The 19,175-nt window shown below is 41.0% G+C and overlaps 1 protein-coding gene across 5 annotated transcripts in view; it reads left to right on the top strand.

The window, feature by feature from the left end:
• The first annotated feature begins 672 nt into the window (after positions 1–672).
• Positions 673–19,175, top strand: part of EXOC6 (exocyst complex component 6) — a 297,299-nt gene continuing 278,796 nt past the window's right edge. For 4 of the 5 annotated variants that reach the window (XR_009212754.1, XR_009212755.1, XM_058436207.1 and 1 more), the window contains exons 1-2: positions 673–706; positions 2,619–2,729. Coding sequence is in view for 3 of the 5 variants with exons in the window: in XM_058436207.1 (XP_058292190.1) it covers positions 2,714–2,729 (16 nt within the window). In the remaining 2 variants the exon portion in view is untranslated. The remainder of the gene's footprint in view (positions 707–2,618; positions 2,730–19,175) is intronic. The other variant, XM_058436204.1, reaches the window with a different exon arrangement.

The following is a 19,175-nucleotide window of genomic DNA, read 5'->3' as shown; positions in this document are numbered from 1 at the left end:
CTCCAGCCTGGGCGACAGACCAAGACTCCGTCTTAAAAAAAAAAAAAAAAAAAAAAAAGACTTCTTGGGCCAGGTGCGTGGCTCACACCTGTAATCCCAACACTTTGGGAGGCCGAGGCAGGTGGATCACCCGAGGTCAGGAGTTCAAGACCAGCCTGGCCAACATGGTGAAACCCCACCTCTACTAAAAATACAATAATTAGCTGGGTGTGGTGTCGCATGCCTGTAGTCACAGCTATTCGTGAGGTTTGAGGTGGGAGAGTCACTGGAACCTGGGAGGCGGAGGTTGCAGTGAGCCTAGATCATGACACTGCACTCCAGCCTGCACGACAGAGAGAGACTCTGTCTCAAAAATAGATAAATACATTAATTAATAACATAAAATAAAATAAAAGTTGAGATTATTTTTTAAAAAGATGTGGAAATTTAGGACACTACAGAAACATATACAGGAGTGATTTGTACTGTTTTTTCCAACCTTATAAAAGCCTGAAATTATTTTAAAAATCCGAATTCAAAAGCTTACAAAAAGGTGACATCATCAATATGGTGGTATAAGCAGTTCCAAACATCTCTCTCTCCAGGAAACATTTTTTAAACACCAGACACTGACAAAACCAATGTTGTCAGAACTCTGGAAAACAGTGAAAAAAAATCCAAAGCAATCAAGTGAATGCTGAATGAAGAGAAAGGCAACTTAAAAATGGTAAGAAGACTGGGTGCAGTGGCTCATGCCTGTAATCTCAGAGCTTGAGGTGGGAGGACTGACTGGGGCCAGGAGTTTAAGACCAGCCTGGGCAACATAGTGTGACCCCATCTCTACAAAAAGTAAAAAAAACTAGCTGGGTGTGGTGGTGCTTCTGTAGTTCTAGCTCAATTTGGCCCAGGAGTTTGAGGTTACAGTGAGCTATGAGGTTGTCACTGCACTCCAGCTTGGATGACAGAGAGAGGCCCTGTCTAAAAAAAAAAAAAAAAAAAAAGGAAATATCTGTGGCATTTTTACTTGCACTTACCCCACCCATTCCCTGGAGAGATGGCTGTTTGGAAGATAGCAGCCCAAGTTCCCAGTGTGGGACCCTGGCCCTGGTTCTGGAGAGAGCAGGAAAAAACCTTCTTCACAAATTCTTGTGTCTATCTATTCTACACTGTCTGGAGGCTATGTGAATGAAGGTCTGATGCGAGGTGCTTGTCTCTGTTTCACAGAACTTAAAACTTAGGGCAGAAAAGTAGTAGGCACTGCTCTCACATTATAAGGTAAATGAAAAACCTGCAGCCACCTGGGACAAAAGATTATGGCTGAGATATACAATATATTGCCCAAAGCCTGGGAGGAAAAGTTGGGGAGAGACTTTCTTAAGAAAATTAAGGCACTCAAAAAAGCCAGTGTAAACTGGGGAATTTAGAAAGCCACACACATGCCCAAGATAGGACACGTGCTCAGAAAAGCCCTGAGAAACACCTATGCTTTCACCTTCTAGACTTAGCGCGGGCAACAAACAAAGGCTAAGGCAGAGCTGTAAGAAGGCTGGCTAAGCGTTAAAGGAGAGCCCCAATATGGCCAACCTGCAAAGAATGGGAAAAGTGTTTCTTTGTTGTTGTTGTTGTTGTTGTTTTTTAATCTCCTGGCGTTAAGGGAATCTCTTTGAAAACACTAGCTAAACACAGCTAAAGGAGTAGAGACTTTGGTGACCACACATAAGAATACAGTTTTTACAAACTTGTTTGGAAAAGTTGCTAAACAAGTGGATAACTGTAGCCTTCAATAATCAAGAGGAGCAAACCCTGGGGATGGAAGAGAATCTGATTTCTAGAGTTACCACATTATAATATTCAAATGTCCAATTTTCAACAAAAAAATCACAAAGCATACAAAAAGATGAGAAAGTATGGCCTATTCAAAGGAAAAAAATAAATGGACAGAAACCATCCATGAAAAAGACCAGACATTAAAATTAGTAGCCAAAGCCTTTAAACTGATGGTCTTAAACATGCTCATAGAGCTAAAAGAAATCATGTACAAAAAACTAGAGAAACCAGGAAAATGATATATGAATACAAAAAGAATATCAATAAAGAGAAGTTATAAAAAGGAACCAAATAGAAATTCCAGAACTGAAAAGTACAACAACTGAAGTGAAAAATTCACTAGAGGGAACTCAATAGCAAATTTGAGCAGGCATAAGAAAGAATCAGTGAACTTGAAGGTAAGACAACTGAAATGATTCATTCAGATAAGTAGAATTAAAAAAAAAAAAAGAAAAGTGAACAGAGCCTAAGGGACTTGTGGGATAGCATCCAGCTGATCGACATCTGCATTTTGGGAGTCTCACAAAGAGAAGAGAAAGAAAAAGGGATACAAAGGTTACTTAAAGAAATAATAACCAAAAACTTTCCACATTTGATAAAAAGCATGAACCTACACATTCAAGAAATTCAACAAACTCCAAGTGTGGTAAACTCAAAGAAATCCACACCAAGACATATTACAATCAAACTGCTGAGAGATGAGAGAGAGGGAGGGAAGGAGAGAGAGAGAGAGAGAGAAAATCCTGAAAGCAGCAAGTGGGAAGAAACATTCAAGTGATTCTCAATAAGATTAATAGCCAATTTCTCATCAGAAACCATGGATGCCAGAAGGCCGTGGGAAGATGTATTTAAAGCGCTGAAAGAAAAAAAAAACCTGTGAACCAAGAATCATTAAGAAATAGAAATAATGATCTCTGGTAAAGGTAAGTATGCAAGTAAATATAAAAGTCAGTATTAATGTATTTTTAGTTTGTAACTCCACTTTTTATTTCCTACATGATTTTAAAAACAAATGCCAAAAAATAATTATTGATCTATATTGTTGGCATACAAAGTGAAAAATTCAAGGTGTATAATGGTGTAATTAAACACTATCAGTTTTTGTAAAAACAAAAAATGTGTCTATATACACATAGATCATACACAAATGTATACAAACACATGCCTGTGTGGGCATAGAATATCTCTGGAAGGGTACCCAAAAAAGCTGATAAATTGCTTCCCTCATAAGTTTGAGGGCTGAGTGGACACATTCTCAGCAGTTAATTTTTGTTCTGTGCCTCAAATCTGCCTCTCCTTTTATTTACCCATTTCCCTAAGGCACTATCACTTATTCAGTTGATTATGTCAGAAAAGCAGGAATCAGGTTTGTTCCTTCTCTTTTCTTCACCCCCCACCCAGCCATTAAATCAACTATCAAATCCAGCTAATTTTACCTCCGAAACATATCTCAACTTTGTCTACTTCTATTGCGGAAGATGTTGGCCGTTCCTCAATGTTCGTTGTTCCTTTCATTCTTAGTTGTAGAACTCCTGATTTTCAGCCAGACCTGCGGTAACCTAAAGTAACCATTTTATTTTCCATCTTTCCTTGCATTTGGATGGCACCATGTGACTAAGTTTTGTGTGATAATCTGTAGCTAAAAGTGTCACATATAATTTATAGAAATGCTCTTAAAGGGAGGGACATCAGTCATGCTACCATTGCAAGAAGTAAAAAAAAAAAGATTTTTTTTTAAAAAGAGAGAAACATACCTTTTCTCCTCCCTTCCTCATTCATGTTGGCTGGAATGTAAACAAAGTGGCTGGAATTAGAGCAACTACCTTGGACTGGGAGGTGGAAGTCACATGTTGAGAAATAAGATGGGAGGAATCTGGTCCCTAAGAATGGTGGAACTACCAATCAAATTCTAGGCTGATTTTGTGGCCTCACATACCGGCTTCAATTATATGACAGAGGAATAAATATCTATTTGTCCGAGCCGCTGTAATTTGGAGTTTGCAGTTACGGCTACTCCAAATCCCAAATGATAAAATGTCTGCATTTCAGCGTCCAACCACCTGGTCCAAGCCCAGCCCATCTCACTTGAACTGCTGTCTTCTAACTGTTCTCACCACATCCCATCCTTGACTTCTCTCTCCAATCAGTTCTTTACATTCCAACCAGAATATTCCTTTAAATATATGTGCAAGATTAAATCACTCCCTTGTTTAAAATCCTTTAATGAGTTCCCATTAGTTTTATTATTTACTTATTTATTTATTTTTGTTGTTTTCTGAAATAATTTTTTGGTTTTTTTTTTGAGACAGGGTCTCGCTCTGTCACCCAGGCTGGAGTACAGTGGTGTGATCTCAGCTCACTGCACCCTCTGCCCCCTGGACTCAGCCAATCCTCCCGCCTCTGCTTCCCAAGTAGCTGGGACCACAGGCGCACACCACCAGGCCTGGCTATTATTTTGTACTTTTGGTAGTGACGGGGTCTTGCCATGTTGCCCAGGCTGGTCTCAAACTCCTGAGCTCAAGCAATCCACCCACCTCGGCCTCCCAGAGTGCTGGTATTACAGGCACGAGCCACCGTGCCGGGCCGTTGTCATGATTATTAACAGCCTTTTTCTTCCTTTGGTTTTATTTTCAATACAAGATACTATAGGAAGGTAAGTGTGGGGAATTACCAATTTGGTGAATATTTCAAAACAGATTTGAACAAACTTAGCACAAGACTGTAAACTTTAAAGCTAACTTTCACCTTCTTTTCTACTAATGAACTAAATACAAAGTAAAATCATTTGTTTATACTTTTTTAAGTTTCAAGGTTACAAAAATATTTCATCAGCCATTCTGTTTCTAGGGGTGGGAACCCTCTAAACTATCTTTGCAATTTTTCTTAAATCTAAAATTATCCTAAAGCAAAAAGTTTATTTTTAAAAAAGGGAGATGGGGTCAGGCGCAGTGGCTCATGCCTGTAATCCCAGCACTTTGGGAGGCTGAGGCGGGTGGATCACCTGAGGTCAGGAGTTCAAGACCAGCCTGGCCAACATTGTGAACCCTCATCTCTACTAAATATACAAAAACTAGCCTGGGAGGTGGAGGTTGCAGTGAGCCAAGATCGCACCACTGCTCTCCAGCCTGGGCGACAGGTGGGGAGTGGAAGCTCCTTCTCTCAAATTTCCAATTTAAATCACAGATGTTTGAGCTCTATTTTCCTTTGGTGTCTCTCTCCTCTCCTCTCCTCTCTCCTCCTCTCCTCTCCCCTTCTCTCCTTCCTCCTTCCTCTCCTTCCTCTCCTTCCCTCCTCTCCTCCTCCTCCTCCCTTCCTCCCCTCTCCTCCCTCCCCCCCTCCTCCCCTCCTTCCTCCTTCTCCCCTCCTTCCTCCTCCTCCCTCCCTCCCCTCCTTTCTCCCTTCCCTCCCCTCCCCCCCCCCTCCTTTCCCCTTCCCTCTCCTTCTTCCTTCCTTCCTCTGTTCTTTTTCTTTTCTTTTCTTTTTTGAGACAGGGTCTCACTCTGTCACCCCGGCTGGAGTGCAGTGGTGTAATCCTGGCTCACGCAACCTCCATGTCCCAGGCTCAAGAGATCCTCCCACCTCAGCCTCCCAAGTAGCTGGGACCACAGATGTGAGCCACCACACTGGCTAATTTTTTTGTATTTTTAGTAGAGACAGGGTTTTGCCATGTTACCCAGGCCGGTCTCAAACTCTTGAACTCAGGAGATTCGCCGCCTTGGCCTCCCAAACTGCTGGGATTACAGGCGTGAGCCATCACCCAGCTTCCTGTTGCCTTTTCATCACACTCAACACCATTACATCAACATCTCAGCTAAAGCTTATTGAAAAGGCACCACTTTGGAGAATGTGCTCATATAGGAGCATTGCGTATGGCGGTGCAACTTCTGCCTGGCACATAGGCAACATGGGGGTCAATGAGGGCTGAAACCCAGCCTGTGACCCATACCAAGCTGCTGTACACCCTAAAGCAGGGCTTCCTCAGCGTAGAGGAAGAAGGGGCCATATGTGCCAGGAGCAGACTCATGTTCTCAAGGGAGCAAGGGCTTCTCTTTGCTGTCCCCTAGCCTTGATCCTTGCCACAGGGGAGGAGCCAAAGGAGAGAATGAAGCTTTAACACCTAGAGAGAGGCCAACACTAGTGATGGAGAGAGAGGGATTTCTGGGTGACATTTGGGTCTTATGTTTCCTCCTATATTAATCAGGAGACCATATCCCTGGCTTTCTTAAGGTTTGGAAGTTCAACCCCTTTCTCAATTATATCCCCTCTTTTGGCCCCAACTAGTTTGATTGAGTTTCCTTTTCTGGCAGAATATCTTAGGTCTCTTTTAGTTCAGATATACAGTACCATGACTTTAGGATCAGTTGGGACAGATAGCTACAGTGGCATTATGGTAAATGTTTTATAATCAGCTGTATGGGAAAAGGGCCTGGGGAGGGATGGAGGGATGGGGGTGAGGGACTGGCTTGTAGTATTTACTAATTTCCATGGTATAAATACTACCACTGTGGCTGATTTCAGGCTATCAATTGGTGTCATTAGACATGGAGCTGGGAAGAATGTGTACAACTGGCTCTTGTAAGCCTGTATGAGCTGGCTCTAGTAGACTACTGAAGAGCTTGCATTAGTTGTAGCTTCCGTGTAGATCACCAACTGGTAAGCCCACAGGCTATATATGGCTCCAGATGTGCTCTGTTTAGGCTAAATGTTTAAAATATTTTGGGTTAGTTGCCAGAATTTAAATACCATATATATTTCCAGATTTTCATGAAAAATGAGACTAGAATATATATACACACACACACACATATGTATATACACATATATATATTTTTTCCAGACCTTCATGAAAGATGAGAAAATATTGCAATATTGGGCCTGGTGATCAGAAAGATTCAATGATCTATCCAAAGTGATACCAAGAATAAGTGTCTAAACCAGAACAAGAGCTCAGGTCTTTTGACTCCCAAGCCAAAGTTTGCACCACTTCTTCAGGTTGTCGTCTCATTTCCTTGTCCATTATCATTTTCATTACCATTAGCTTGCTTGGCATTTTCTCTACAACTGGTGTTTTCTATTTCCAGATCCTTATGTGAGTAAGAATTGTTAGGGTCATGTCTCTGTGTTTATAACCAGGTAAGTTGTGACAAAAAATCTGTGCATTGACCATCTTTCTTCCGTGCTCATTTTTATTTTTCAAAATACCAATTGCTGCTTTATAAAGATAACGCAGGTTCACTGGAAGTAAAAGAAGGAGAAGATAGCAAAGGTAGGGGAAAAGAAGTAAAAAGTTATCAAAATTACTCCCAATCCTACCCATTAATCCTTGTTCATAGAGAACGTTGCTCAGGCATCTTATGCACATACAGAGAAAGGACTACTGGACAGAAATGGGGTCATTCCAGATATGCTATTTTAATAACAATATTACATTTAATCTCATTTCAATTTGACAAAAGAAAAAGAAACCAAAGTTATACTGTATCAAAAGTGAAACTGAAGGAATTACTGCATCTGAAATAAATATTTATCACAAGGAACATTAGTTCTTTAAAGACATTCTAAAGTTAAGAAAAATTATAATAAGCAATATGAGTTTTGAATCATGTATTTTTTTCCCACATTCATGTTACACTTCTAGAGAGCATCTTTGATGCATTCCTAGGAGAGCTGAGGATGTTAGTACACTAAATATTCTCAATCTCCCCTATCTGCTGCTGATTTTAGATGGTTCATTTCATTTTATGTGGCTAGGTTTTTAATATTTACATTCTGTCTTGCAACCATAGATTCTGTAGTTGGTTAGCCTTTGTTTTAAATTTAAGTGGATTCAGTGCTCTATACCAGCCTCCTTTCATGTCTGCTCCATTCTAGAGTTCTTTAATTTCTCTCTGGTTTGTATGAATTTCCTCATCAAGTACTACCCCTTCTATCCTCCACTCCCCTACCTCCAGCATATACACATAAGAAGAACTTGTAGAAGTTGTAGTCCTTGAATACTTAGAGTCCTGAGAATGTCTTTCTGTTACTTTACTACTTTGTAGCCTGCCTGGATACAAAATTCTTGAGTCACTCTTTCTGTCAGAATTTGGTAGCTATTTCTCCATTGTCTTTTGGCATAAGGTGCTGAACTTGGTCTCTTACCGTGGCTTTTTTATCTGCCTTCTTGTTAGTTTGAGTCATCATTGGATTTTTTTTTTCCACAAAGGGTTTATGTGTGCTATTTGACTTGAGCTTGTCTATTTTCATATTTGAGATGTTTGCTTGTTTCTCTTATTCATGAATGACAACTTGTCTTTATAAGCATGTTCCACTCCTTCTGGCACGGAATGAGACCAGGGAGGGTTTGAAGCCAATGTGGCTTACAAAAAGAAAAAAAAAAAAATCAACTGAGGCTGGGCATGGTGGTTCATGCCTGCAATCCCAGCACTTTGGGAGGCTAGGTGGGAGGATTGCTTGAGGCCAGGGGTTCAGGACCAGCCTGGGCAACATAGCAAGACTGTCTCTACCAAGAAAAAAATCCTAAGCGGGGTGTGGTGGTGCATGGTTGTAGTCACAGCTACTTGGGAGGATGAGCCAGGAGGATAACTTGAGCCTGGGAGTTGAGTCCAGCCTGAATAACATAGCAAGACCTCATCTGTAAAACAAACAAACAAACAAAACATCCTTGTAAATGGCTTGTTTTTCTTGCTTGTATTAGTGAAGAACTGTTTATATTTAAGGTTCGGTTACAAGCAGAATATATCTCAATGTTGCTTGTGCTATATCATTTTTTCCTTTGCAACTTATACGTCAGTTATCTTTTGTTGGCTTGTTTTTGTCTGTCTTCCATTTCTGTTTTCTCTGTATTGACTTTAATGTCTCTGCATTTTTCCTGGCATTTGTTAAAAAGCAAAACTGAAGCCCATTGTTTGCATTAATAATTTCATTTTAGGCTGGGCACTGTGGCTCACGCCTGTAATCCCAGCAGTTTGGGAGGCCAAGATGGGTGGATCAGTTGAGGCCAGCAGTTCGAGACGGGCCTGGCAGACATGGTGAAACCCCATTTCTACTAAAAATACAAAAATTAGCTGAGTGTGGTGGTGCATGCCTGTAATCCCAGCTTCTTGGAAGGCTAAGGCACAAGAATTGCTTGAATCCAGGAGGTGGAGTTTACAGTGAGCCAAGATTGTAGCACTGCACTCCAGCCAGGGCAACAGAGCAAACTCTGTCTCAAAATAATAATAATAATAACAATTCAATTGTAAGCAAATGTATATTATTTTCCCAGTAGATTCTGTTTATTCAATAGTTCTTCAGTAGTATTACTTTGGCCTTTGATTTGTTTCCTTAACTTCTATCTTTCGTTTCATCTCATTCTATTATCATAGTATCTTCGAACTCTTTTTTCTCCTTTCTTTGCTGCAGCATATTTGCGTAGCTGCCATACTGCTTTTGAAAATCTTGCTCATGCTTAATATAAGGAGCTATTTTCAGACCTTCTATTTGCTAGGCTATAGTTTGGTGAATTCTTTCTACTTTACCTGTTTTTCTTTCTTTCAAGTTTCAACTTGAGGTCTAGGTTTTGTGCTCTACCTACTTTTAACTACCTTGAGGGCATAAAGGAAAGGGAATTGACTCCTCGGTTGAGCTGTACCCAGGGAGAATTCACCCTGGGAGAAGATTCTAGATTTACAGTCATGCAATCTTAGCAGAGTCAAGTATCAGTAACTGTACCAGCAAAATTCATCAGATGTCACAGAAGCTTCTCACAAGGATGGAATAACTGTATGGTAAACAACACTTTATTCAGCATCTACTCTGTACCAGATATTGAAAGAAAAAAATAGCTGCCTTTATTATGTATACATGATGTCAGGCCAGTGGTAAGTGCATTATATATAATTTCGTTTGCTCAATACAACTTTATGAAATACCTTTATCAGCCCTCATTTTTTGAATGAGGAAACTGAGGCTCAGAGAAGTTACAATTATTTGCCAAAATCATATAGCAAATAAATGACAGACTTGAGTTTTGAAACCATATCTAAATCGTAAACATTAAAAAGATTCTTTACCAAGAGATTAACATGATATTGGAGAACACTTGTAGAACTTTTAGCCCACTGTGGTTTGCATGTAATCTATTAAAAGCTTAGCAATTTTCTTTTCTAAAAATATCCTGATTTATAGATAAAATGTGATCTAGACTTGCTTCAAAATAATTTGAGGGAGGGAAATCTGGGTGAGGGAGTAGATGGCACAAGATTGGCCATGAGTTAATGATTGTAGCTGGATGAATTAAAGCATGAGGGCTCAGTGTACAGATTTAAATAATGACTGCTCAACTGATCACTTTTTACCACAGCAGCTCTTGAAAAGTTATACCTCTTTTTGGGCAATGACCCACTTTCTTTTGGTAATGACTTTTCAGCCCATCATACTGTAAGTAAATACACCACAATAAGTGCTATTTCAACATTATGGTTTTAGGTAAAGACACATTCACCAATTTACTCAACAAATTTGCATTGCCTACCATTTTAGGATGAACCCAAACCATTTTGGTTTACATGCAAATGTCAAGAAAGATGTGAAGATGCAGGACCACTCACCACTCTTAGGTCTGTTTCTTACATGTGCTCTTTTCTAGCTTTAGCTTTTTGCTTTTTCTTTGCTTTCAAGTGGTTTTCTATGCCATAACTTAATTTTTAAGTGCAGTTTGAGTGTAAGATGACCCCGAAGTTTGAAAAAATGGTGGAGAAAAATGGTGCAGAAACTGCCCTTCCAATAAAAAAGACTTCTTATCTCCTCTCTCCACCCCTTATGACCCCATCAAGTCTTTTCTTCCTCTTTGAGTAAGTACAATGAACTTCCATTATGTTACAGTTTATGTATGAGTGGTGTTTATTATTATTTCCAATTGTCGTTAATTACTTAGAGTTAGAGGTTGAATTGTGTCCCTCCCAAAATTCATATGATAAAGATCTAACCCCAAAGCTTAGAATGTGACTATATTTGGAGATAGTCTTTAAGAAGGTAATTAAGTTAAATAAGGTCATCAGGGTGGACCCAAATCCAATATGAGTGTTGTCCTTATAAGAAAAGGAAATCTGAACAATCTATGTACAGAGGGAAGGCAGTGTGAAGATCTAGGGAAAAGACAGCCACTTAGAAGCTAAGGAGAAAGGCCTCAGAAAAAATCAACCCTGCCAACACATTGATTTTGGACTTTCAGCCTCCAAAACTATGAGAAAATAAATTTCTGTTGTTTAAGCCACCCAGTCTGTAGTACTTTGTTATGGCAGCCCTAGCAAACTAATACACTTATCTAAACTTGTTTTCCTTATTCTCTTAGAGAAAACATTATAAGGAATGGATTAAATTCATAAAGTGAGGGATAGGTATTTCCTTCACCTTTTCAATATGTTTGAAATTTTCTATAATAAAAACTTTTTAAAAATTAAAATATTTCTGGCTAGCATGATTTCAAATATTATTGATCTCCAATGACCTACTATGATATCATGAATAGAAGCTATTCACAGGGGTGATGGTGAAAATAAGTAATAGCTGGGCCGGGCACGGTGGCTCATGCCTGTAATCCTAGCACTTCGGGAGGCCAAGGCGGGCAGATCACTTGAGGTCAGGAGTTCGAGACCAGCCTGGCCAACATGGTGAACCCTCATCTCTACTAAAAAACAAACAAACAAACAAACAAAACAAAAATTAGTCAGGCATGGTGGTACACACCTGTAATCCCAGCTACTTGGGAGGCTGAGGCAGGAGAATCGCTTGAAGTGGGGAGGTGAAGGTTGCAGTAGCAGAGATCATGCTACTGCACTCCAGCCTGGGCAACAGAGTGAGACTCTGCCTCAAAAAAAAAAAAAAAAAAAAGAAGGTAATAGCTGGTCAGTAGGGAAAGTCTGTCCCTTTCCTGGTGAGAGCCGGATACCAGTGGTGTTGGATGTCTATGAATGATAATCTGAGCTTTGGGCCTTGGCTATCTCTGACATATGGATCAAGATGACTCCAGGATTAGGTGATTTTGTTGGTTCTGCACCTCAAGACCCCTCTGTATTGGTCTCTTTCCTATTCAGGGGCTTTGGCTCTCAGATAAGGTAATGTGACAAAGTGGTTCAGAGCATTTTTTTAGGAGTTGGACGACTTGATTTTGAATCCTGGCTCTACTATTTGGGTGACTGATTCTTGGATAAACTGTCTTCTCTAAATCCTAATTTCCTCATGTATAAAACAGGGGTAATAATACCTTTCTTTTTTGGTTATTGGAGGGAGTCCATGAGATTATGAATGTAATGTGCTTAGCATGGCGCCTGGCCATATTATTATGCTTTAGTTCAGGTCCATTTGACATGACCTAGACTGAAATGTCCTGAGTGTCATTTTCTGTGTGTTATCATTTGTCTTAAGGTGACTAAACTCAGCTGGCATCCTTCTCTTTAAGCCTCGTGTGAACCTCAGAAAATGAACAGATTTCAACAAGTTTAGGGAAATAGGAAGACTCAAATGGGAAGAAAGTCTACCTACCATAGAAATTCTACAGAGGTAAAAGATTCATTGACTCATTCAACAAACATTTATGTCAAGTACTTATTCCATATGCTGGGGATATAGCAGTGGATAAAACTGACAAAAATTCCAACCTGAGAATGAAAGTTACATTCCTGGGGGTGGGAGTTGACACCATGCATCTAGTAGGTGTTAATTAAAAAAAAAAAAAAAAACACTTTGCCTCACCTCTTTGAATTTCTATAGTAGGTGTTATTTATTAAGTGTATATAGTGGCTAGTAAATACACCATTTACTAGCCACTATATATTTCTGTGTGGAATATAAATTTCCTGTGTGGAATCAGTGATCAAATTGCTCTTGAAGATATAAAATAATATATGCTACATGTACATGTTCTTTGCCCATAGGAGGACTCCAATTAATGGAGAATGAGTAAATGAGTATGAACAATTGCAAGGGTGGTGAAACTCAAAGTGTGATTTCTAGGTGTAAGGATTGAAGTTCCACTGTTCATGGGTACACACTTTATATCATCTCTTTAACCAGCGTCCCAACTCTCATTGTGATGCACTTTATATTTAGAAGACACCAGGTAACACCCTTTTTCTTTCCTCTCATGCATACTTTAAATTTTCATTATGGAAGTTATTATTCAAACTTTAGACTTCCTATTTGATTTTAAAAACGTAAGACAAAATATGAGCAAGTAAGGGAATGGAATTTATATTTATATAGTATCTACTATGTGCCAGGCTCTTTTTACATGGTATATCTCATTACTTTTTCACAAGAAAACTTTATGAGGATACAGAGGGTATCTACAAATAAAATTTACAGAAAATGTGCAAGACCCTTATGACAAAAATTATGAACCCTTCTCAAAAGATACTGTGGTTTGAATGTGTGTCCCCTACAAAATTCATGTTGAAATTTAACCCCGATTATGGTGGTATTAAGAGGTGGGGTCTTTTTGGGAGGTGATTAAATCGTGAGGCCTTGGCCCTCATGAATGGATTAGTGCCTTATTAAAGGGCTGGAAGAAACTAGCTTAGGCACCTTTTCACCTTTCCATCTCTTCTCCTTTTCCTCCGTGTGAAGACACAGCATTCAAGGTGCCATCTTGGAAGCAGAGGATCAGCCCCGCCAGACATTGAACTTTCCAGTACCTTCATCTTAAACTTCCCAGACTCCAGAATTGTGAGGAAATACATTTCTGTTTTTTTAATAAATTACCCAGTCTCAAATATTTTGTTATAAAAGCACAAATGGACTGAGATGAAGACCTAAATCAAGTGAGATATGCCATACTCATAAATGGGAAGACTCATTATGATAATAATGCCATTTTTTCCTAATTAAATCTATAAATTTAATGCAATTAAAATAAAAATCCCTGTAAGGTTTTTCATAGATCTTGAGGAGCTCAGAAATTCATATGAAAGAGCAAATATCCAAGATTCATCAAGACAATATTGAAAAATAACATAGTGGTACTCATCCTATTAGACATGAAAACTTGTTATAAAGCTATAGTAATTAAACAGTATCATTTTTACCTTGACAGAGACAAATAGACAGATGGAATGGAATTGGGAACCCAGAAATAAAGCCATATATCTAAAGATATCTATCCTGTAATAATAGCACTTTGGGAGGCTGAGGTAGAAGAATCATTTGGGGCCAGGAGTTTAGACCAGCCTGGGCAACATAGTGAGTCCTTGTCTCTACAAAAAAAATTTTAAATTAGCTGGGCATAGTGGTGCATGTCTGTAGTCCCAGATACTGGCTGGGTGTGGTGACCCACACCTGTAATCCCAGCACTTTGGGAAGCTGAGGTGGGAGGCTGTCTGAGCCAAGGAGTTTAAGGCTGCAGTCAGCCATGATTGTGCCACTGCAGTACAGCCCAGGCAACAGAGCTAGACTCTGTCTCCCAGAAAAAAAAAAAAAGAGGTAAAAGAAACCTTTTATATGATAGAGGAGACATTATAATCAGTAAGGAAAAAGAAAGAACCAGTAAATAAATGATGACCCAATTGTTGATCCATACAGAATACAGAAAAACAATTTTTGACTCCTACCACATAACCACAAACAAAAAATAAATTCCATGTGGATTAAAGATATCTAAATGTGAAACTCAAAAAAATCAGCCATAAAGGAAAACAATGGACAAATATGATTATTTTAAAATATAAAACTTTTGCATGCCCAAAGATACCAAAAGCAAAATAAAAAAAATCACACTGGAAGAAGATATTTGCAATGTGATAAATAATAAATGACTGACACTTAGAATACTTAAAGAACTTCTAAAAGAAGAGGTTGGGCATAGTGGCTTATGCTTATAATCCCAGCACTATGGGAGGCTGAGGAATGAGGATTGCTTGAGCCCAGGAATTTCAAGACCAGCCCTAGCCTAGGCAACACTGTGAGACTTCATTTCTATAAAAAATTGAAAAAGTAGCTTGGTGTGGTGGTATGCACCTGTAGTCCCAGCTACTTTGGAGGCTGAGGCAGGAGAATTGCTAGAGCCCAGAAGTTTGAGACTGCAATGAGCTATGATCATGCCACTGTACTCCAGCCTAGGTGACAGAACAAGATTCTGTCTCAAAAAAAGATAGGAAAAAGACAAAAACCCAGTAGAAAATAGGCAAATATATAAGCAGAAGGAGAAATACAAATAGCTATTAAACATATAAGAAGAGGTTGGGTGTGGTGGTTCATGCCTATAACCCCAGCACTTTGGGAGGCCGAGGCGGGTGATCACCTGAGGTCAGGAGTTTGAGACCAGCCTGGCCAACATGGTGAAACCCCGTCTCTACTAAAAATATAAAAATTAGCCAGGCCTGGTGGCACATGGTGGTGCATCCCAGCTACTTGGGAGGCTGAGGCAGAATAATCGCTTGAACCTGGGAGGGGGAGATTGCAGTGAGCTGAGGTTTCACCATTGCCCCCAGCCTTGGCAACAGGGCAAGACTCCATCTCAAAAAAAAAAAAAATCTTTGCACTCATTCTCCAAGCCTAGGTATGATCCAATTCTTCCAGTACACCAAGGCAAGAAACCCCGGGGTACAGAAAGCCCTCTGTCCTTGCAACAAGGTAGAGGGTCTAATTAAGCTAACACAAGCTGCCCATAGATGGCAAACTAAAAGAGTACCCTGTAACACGCATCCACTGGGGCTTAAGGAGCTGTAAACATTCACCCCCAGACACTGCCGTGGGGTCGGAGCCCCACAGCCTGCCCATCTGTATGCTCCCCTAGAGGTCTGAGCAGCAGGGCACTGAAGAAGCGAGCCGCACCCCCACCACACACCCAGCTGGGGGACAAGGGAACCTTTCCCATTTCAGTGATAAGAGAAAATTCCACTGACAAAATGGAAATTAGGCTGTATAGGTAAGAAAGAATCTGACAAAGCAGCCCTGTCTTTTAGGTATAGAATAAAAAAGTCAAACCAGGAGATGCACCTTTTAAGGAATATCGAAGTGAATAGCATTAACTTTCCAGCTCTAGCAAGTGAAAAGAAGGAACAGCAACACTATCACCAACAGAGAATATCTTTAAACTCGTAAGATGGTGAGGAGAAAGAGACCTTTAAATATTTTTTGCTCATTTAAAAAATTTCCTTCTTTCTGAGAAAATGTCCTGTGACTAGAAAACTAGAATAATCTGAAATGAAAAAGCAGCCAAACAGTACAGACTAGGAAATGGTGGTTTGGAAATCATCACCTCTTAGGTGCTGTGTTCATGTTCTACTTTGGGAACATAATGAAAGCTAGGTACTCTCTTTCCACAAAAATGCACACTGTATCCCCCAAATTTTGCACACAGTTTCAAGGATTCACACACATTTTGATAAACAATCCATGGACACTCTCATCCCCAACATAGGGATCCATGGATGCTAGGTTAAAATCCTTCTTTTAGGGTGGGCACAGTGGCTCACACTTGTAATCGCAGCACTGGGAGGCTGAGGCCGGCAGATCACTTGAGGTCAGGACTTTGAGACCAGCCTGGGCAACCTGGTGAAACCCTGTCTTTATTAAAAATACAAAAATTAACTAGGCGTGGCGGCTTGTGCCTGTAATCACAGCTACTCAGGAGGCTGAGGCATGATAATTGCTTGAACCCGGGAAGCGGAAGCTGCAGTGAGCCGAGATCATACCACTATACTCCAGCCTGGGCGACTGAGCTAGACTTCGTCTCAAAAAAAAAAAAAAGGCCTCTTTTAAAGAAATAGATTTAGTAATGTCATCAACAGGCACATCCTGACTATTTCTGGTTCTATTTCTGTATTCTCAAATATTACTACACTGAAACAGTGGAAATGGGATGCCCAGATGAAAACAAAAAGCTGGGGCAGGGAGACAGGGAAATGACAAGTAGAAGGATGGTGAGTTTTGGTGTTAGACAAACATGGGTTTGAATCCCACCCTGTTGTGTGACCTTTGTGAAGGTATTTAACTCTTTAAGTCAGCCTCACTTTCCCCATCTGTAACACGTAGACTAACTATAGTGTCAATTTCATGGGATTCTTGTAAGAATTCAACAGGATAATTAATATACACAAGACTATTAAACTCAGTGTCTCGTCATACTTTAAAAAGCTTAAAAAATGATAGCTATTTATTATTGACCAGAACGTTGTCACAAATTGGCTATTTTATTTTTGAGACAGAGTCTTGCTCTGTTGCCCAGGCTGAAGTGCAGTGGTATGATCTCGACTCACTGTAACCTCTGCCTCCCAGGCTCAAGTGATTCTCGTGCTTCAGCCTGCTGAGTAGCTGGGACTACAGGCGTACGCCACCACAGCCGGCTAATTTTTGTATTTTTTTTTTTTTTGAGATGGAGTCTTGCTCTGTTGCCCAGGCTGGAGTGCAGTGGCGCAATCTCGGCTCACTGCAAGCTCCGCCTCCCAGGTTCACGCCATTCTCCTGCCTCAGCCTCCCGAGTAGCTGGGACTACAGCCGCCCGCCACCACGCCCGGCTAATTTTTTGTATTTTTAGTAGAGACGAGGTTTCACCGTTTTAGCCAGGATGGTCTCTATCTCCTGACCTCGTGATCCACCCACCTCGGCCTCCCAAAGTGCTGGGATTACAGGCGTGAGCCACCGCACCCGGCCCTAATTTTTGTATTTTTAATAGACAGTGTTTTACCATGTTGGCCAGGCTGGTCTCAAGCTCCTGGCCTCAAATGATCTGCCTGCCTCAGCCTCCTAAAATGCTGGGATTACAGGTGTGAGCCACCATGCCCAGCCAGTTAGTTTAATTTTCTTTCCCAAAATAATTTTAGAACAATGGTTTACATATTTAAAAGAGAACTTGTGGCTGGATGTAGTGGCTCATACTTGCAATCCTCACACTTTGGGAGGCTGAGGTGGGAGGATCTCTTGAGGCCAGGAGTTCGAGACCAGCATGGACAACATAGCAAGACCCCCATCTTTACAAATAAAACAAAGACAATTAGTCTGGTGTGGTGTCACACACCTGTAATCCTAGCTACTTGGAAGGCCAAGGCAGGAGGATAGTTTGAGCCCAGGAGTTTAAGGCTGCAGTGAGCTATGACCACACCACTGCACTCCAGCCTGGGTGACAGAGCAAGACCTTGTCTCAAAAGAAGAGAGAGAGAGAGAACTTGTTAACTTAGTATCCATATAGCTTTGTGGGAAAAGACATCCTTCTATTCTAAAATGAATGTCTGTGTCATGTGCTAGGCAATCACAGCCATATTCCAAGTCTGCTGTTCCTCCCTTGACCTCTGCCACCCCGGTCTCGGTTTCCATCATCTTTCCCTGGGATTCTTGCAATAGCCCCTTCACTTGCTTCCCAGTAACTCTCCAACACATGTAGAATAAGGCCCTTCTTAAAAGGCTCTCAGAATCCCATATAATCTGGCCCCCAGATAGGTCTTCCGACCCACCTCCTTGTCTCTTTCTAGTCTGGTCATACCCACCTCCACGCTGTTTCCCCGGTACTACACTCCTTTCCTTTCCTGGGCATTGCCTCTTGCTGGTCCCTTTGCCTGTGGTTCTCTTGCTTCAGAGACCTACATGGCTTGCTCTGTCCTTTCAGTCAGGTCTCTGCTCAAACTTCCCTCCCTCACAGAAGCCTTCTCTGACCAACTCATCTAAGATGGCACCTCACTGCCCCATCCCTCTCTATTCCCTCACCTGTCTTATTTTTCTTCATAGCACCTCCCATCTCCCCACTTTTTTGTTTTGTTTTGTTGTTTTGTTTTGTTTTGAGACAGGGTCTCACTCTGTCATCCAGGCTGGAGTGCAGTGGCACCATTATGGCTCACTGCAGCCTTGAGATCTGGGCTCAAGCAATCCTCCCACCTCAGTCTCCCGAGTAGCTGGGACTACAGGTGCACACCACCATGCCCAGCTAATTTTTGTGGGGTTTTTTTGTGTAGAGACGGGGTTTTGCTATGTTGCCCAAGCTGGTCTTGAACTCCTGGGCTCAAGGGATTCTGCTGCCTTGGCCTCACAGAGTGTTGTTGGGATTACTTATGTGAGCCACTACACCGAGCCTGTATCTTGACATTTTATCACACATTTAGTTATAATTTTTTTTTGAGACAGAGTCTCGCTGTGTCACCCAGGCTAGAGTGCAGTGGTGCGATCTCAGCTCACTGCAACCTACACCTCCCAGGTTCAAGCAGTTCTCCTGCCTCAGCCTCCCAAGTAGCTGGGACTACAGTCGCGTGCCACCACACCCAGGTAATTTTTGTATTTTTAGTAGAGACGGGGTTTCACCCTATTTGTCAGGCTGGTCTCGAACTCCTGACTTCAGGTGATCCACTCACCTTGGCTTCCCAAAATGCTGGGATTACAGGTGTGAGCCACCATGCCTGGCCTCT

This window comes from Hylobates moloch, unplaced genomic scaffold (assembly GCF_009828535.3).
Source record: "Hylobates moloch isolate HMO894 unplaced genomic scaffold, HMol_V3 SCAFFOLD_3, whole genome shotgun sequence".
NCBI classification, from domain to species: Eukaryota; Metazoa; Chordata; class Mammalia; order Primates; family Hylobatidae; genus Hylobates; species Hylobates moloch.
The sequence above is the reverse complement of the archived record's forward strand: the minus strand, read 5'-3'. Positions and strand labels throughout refer to the sequence as shown.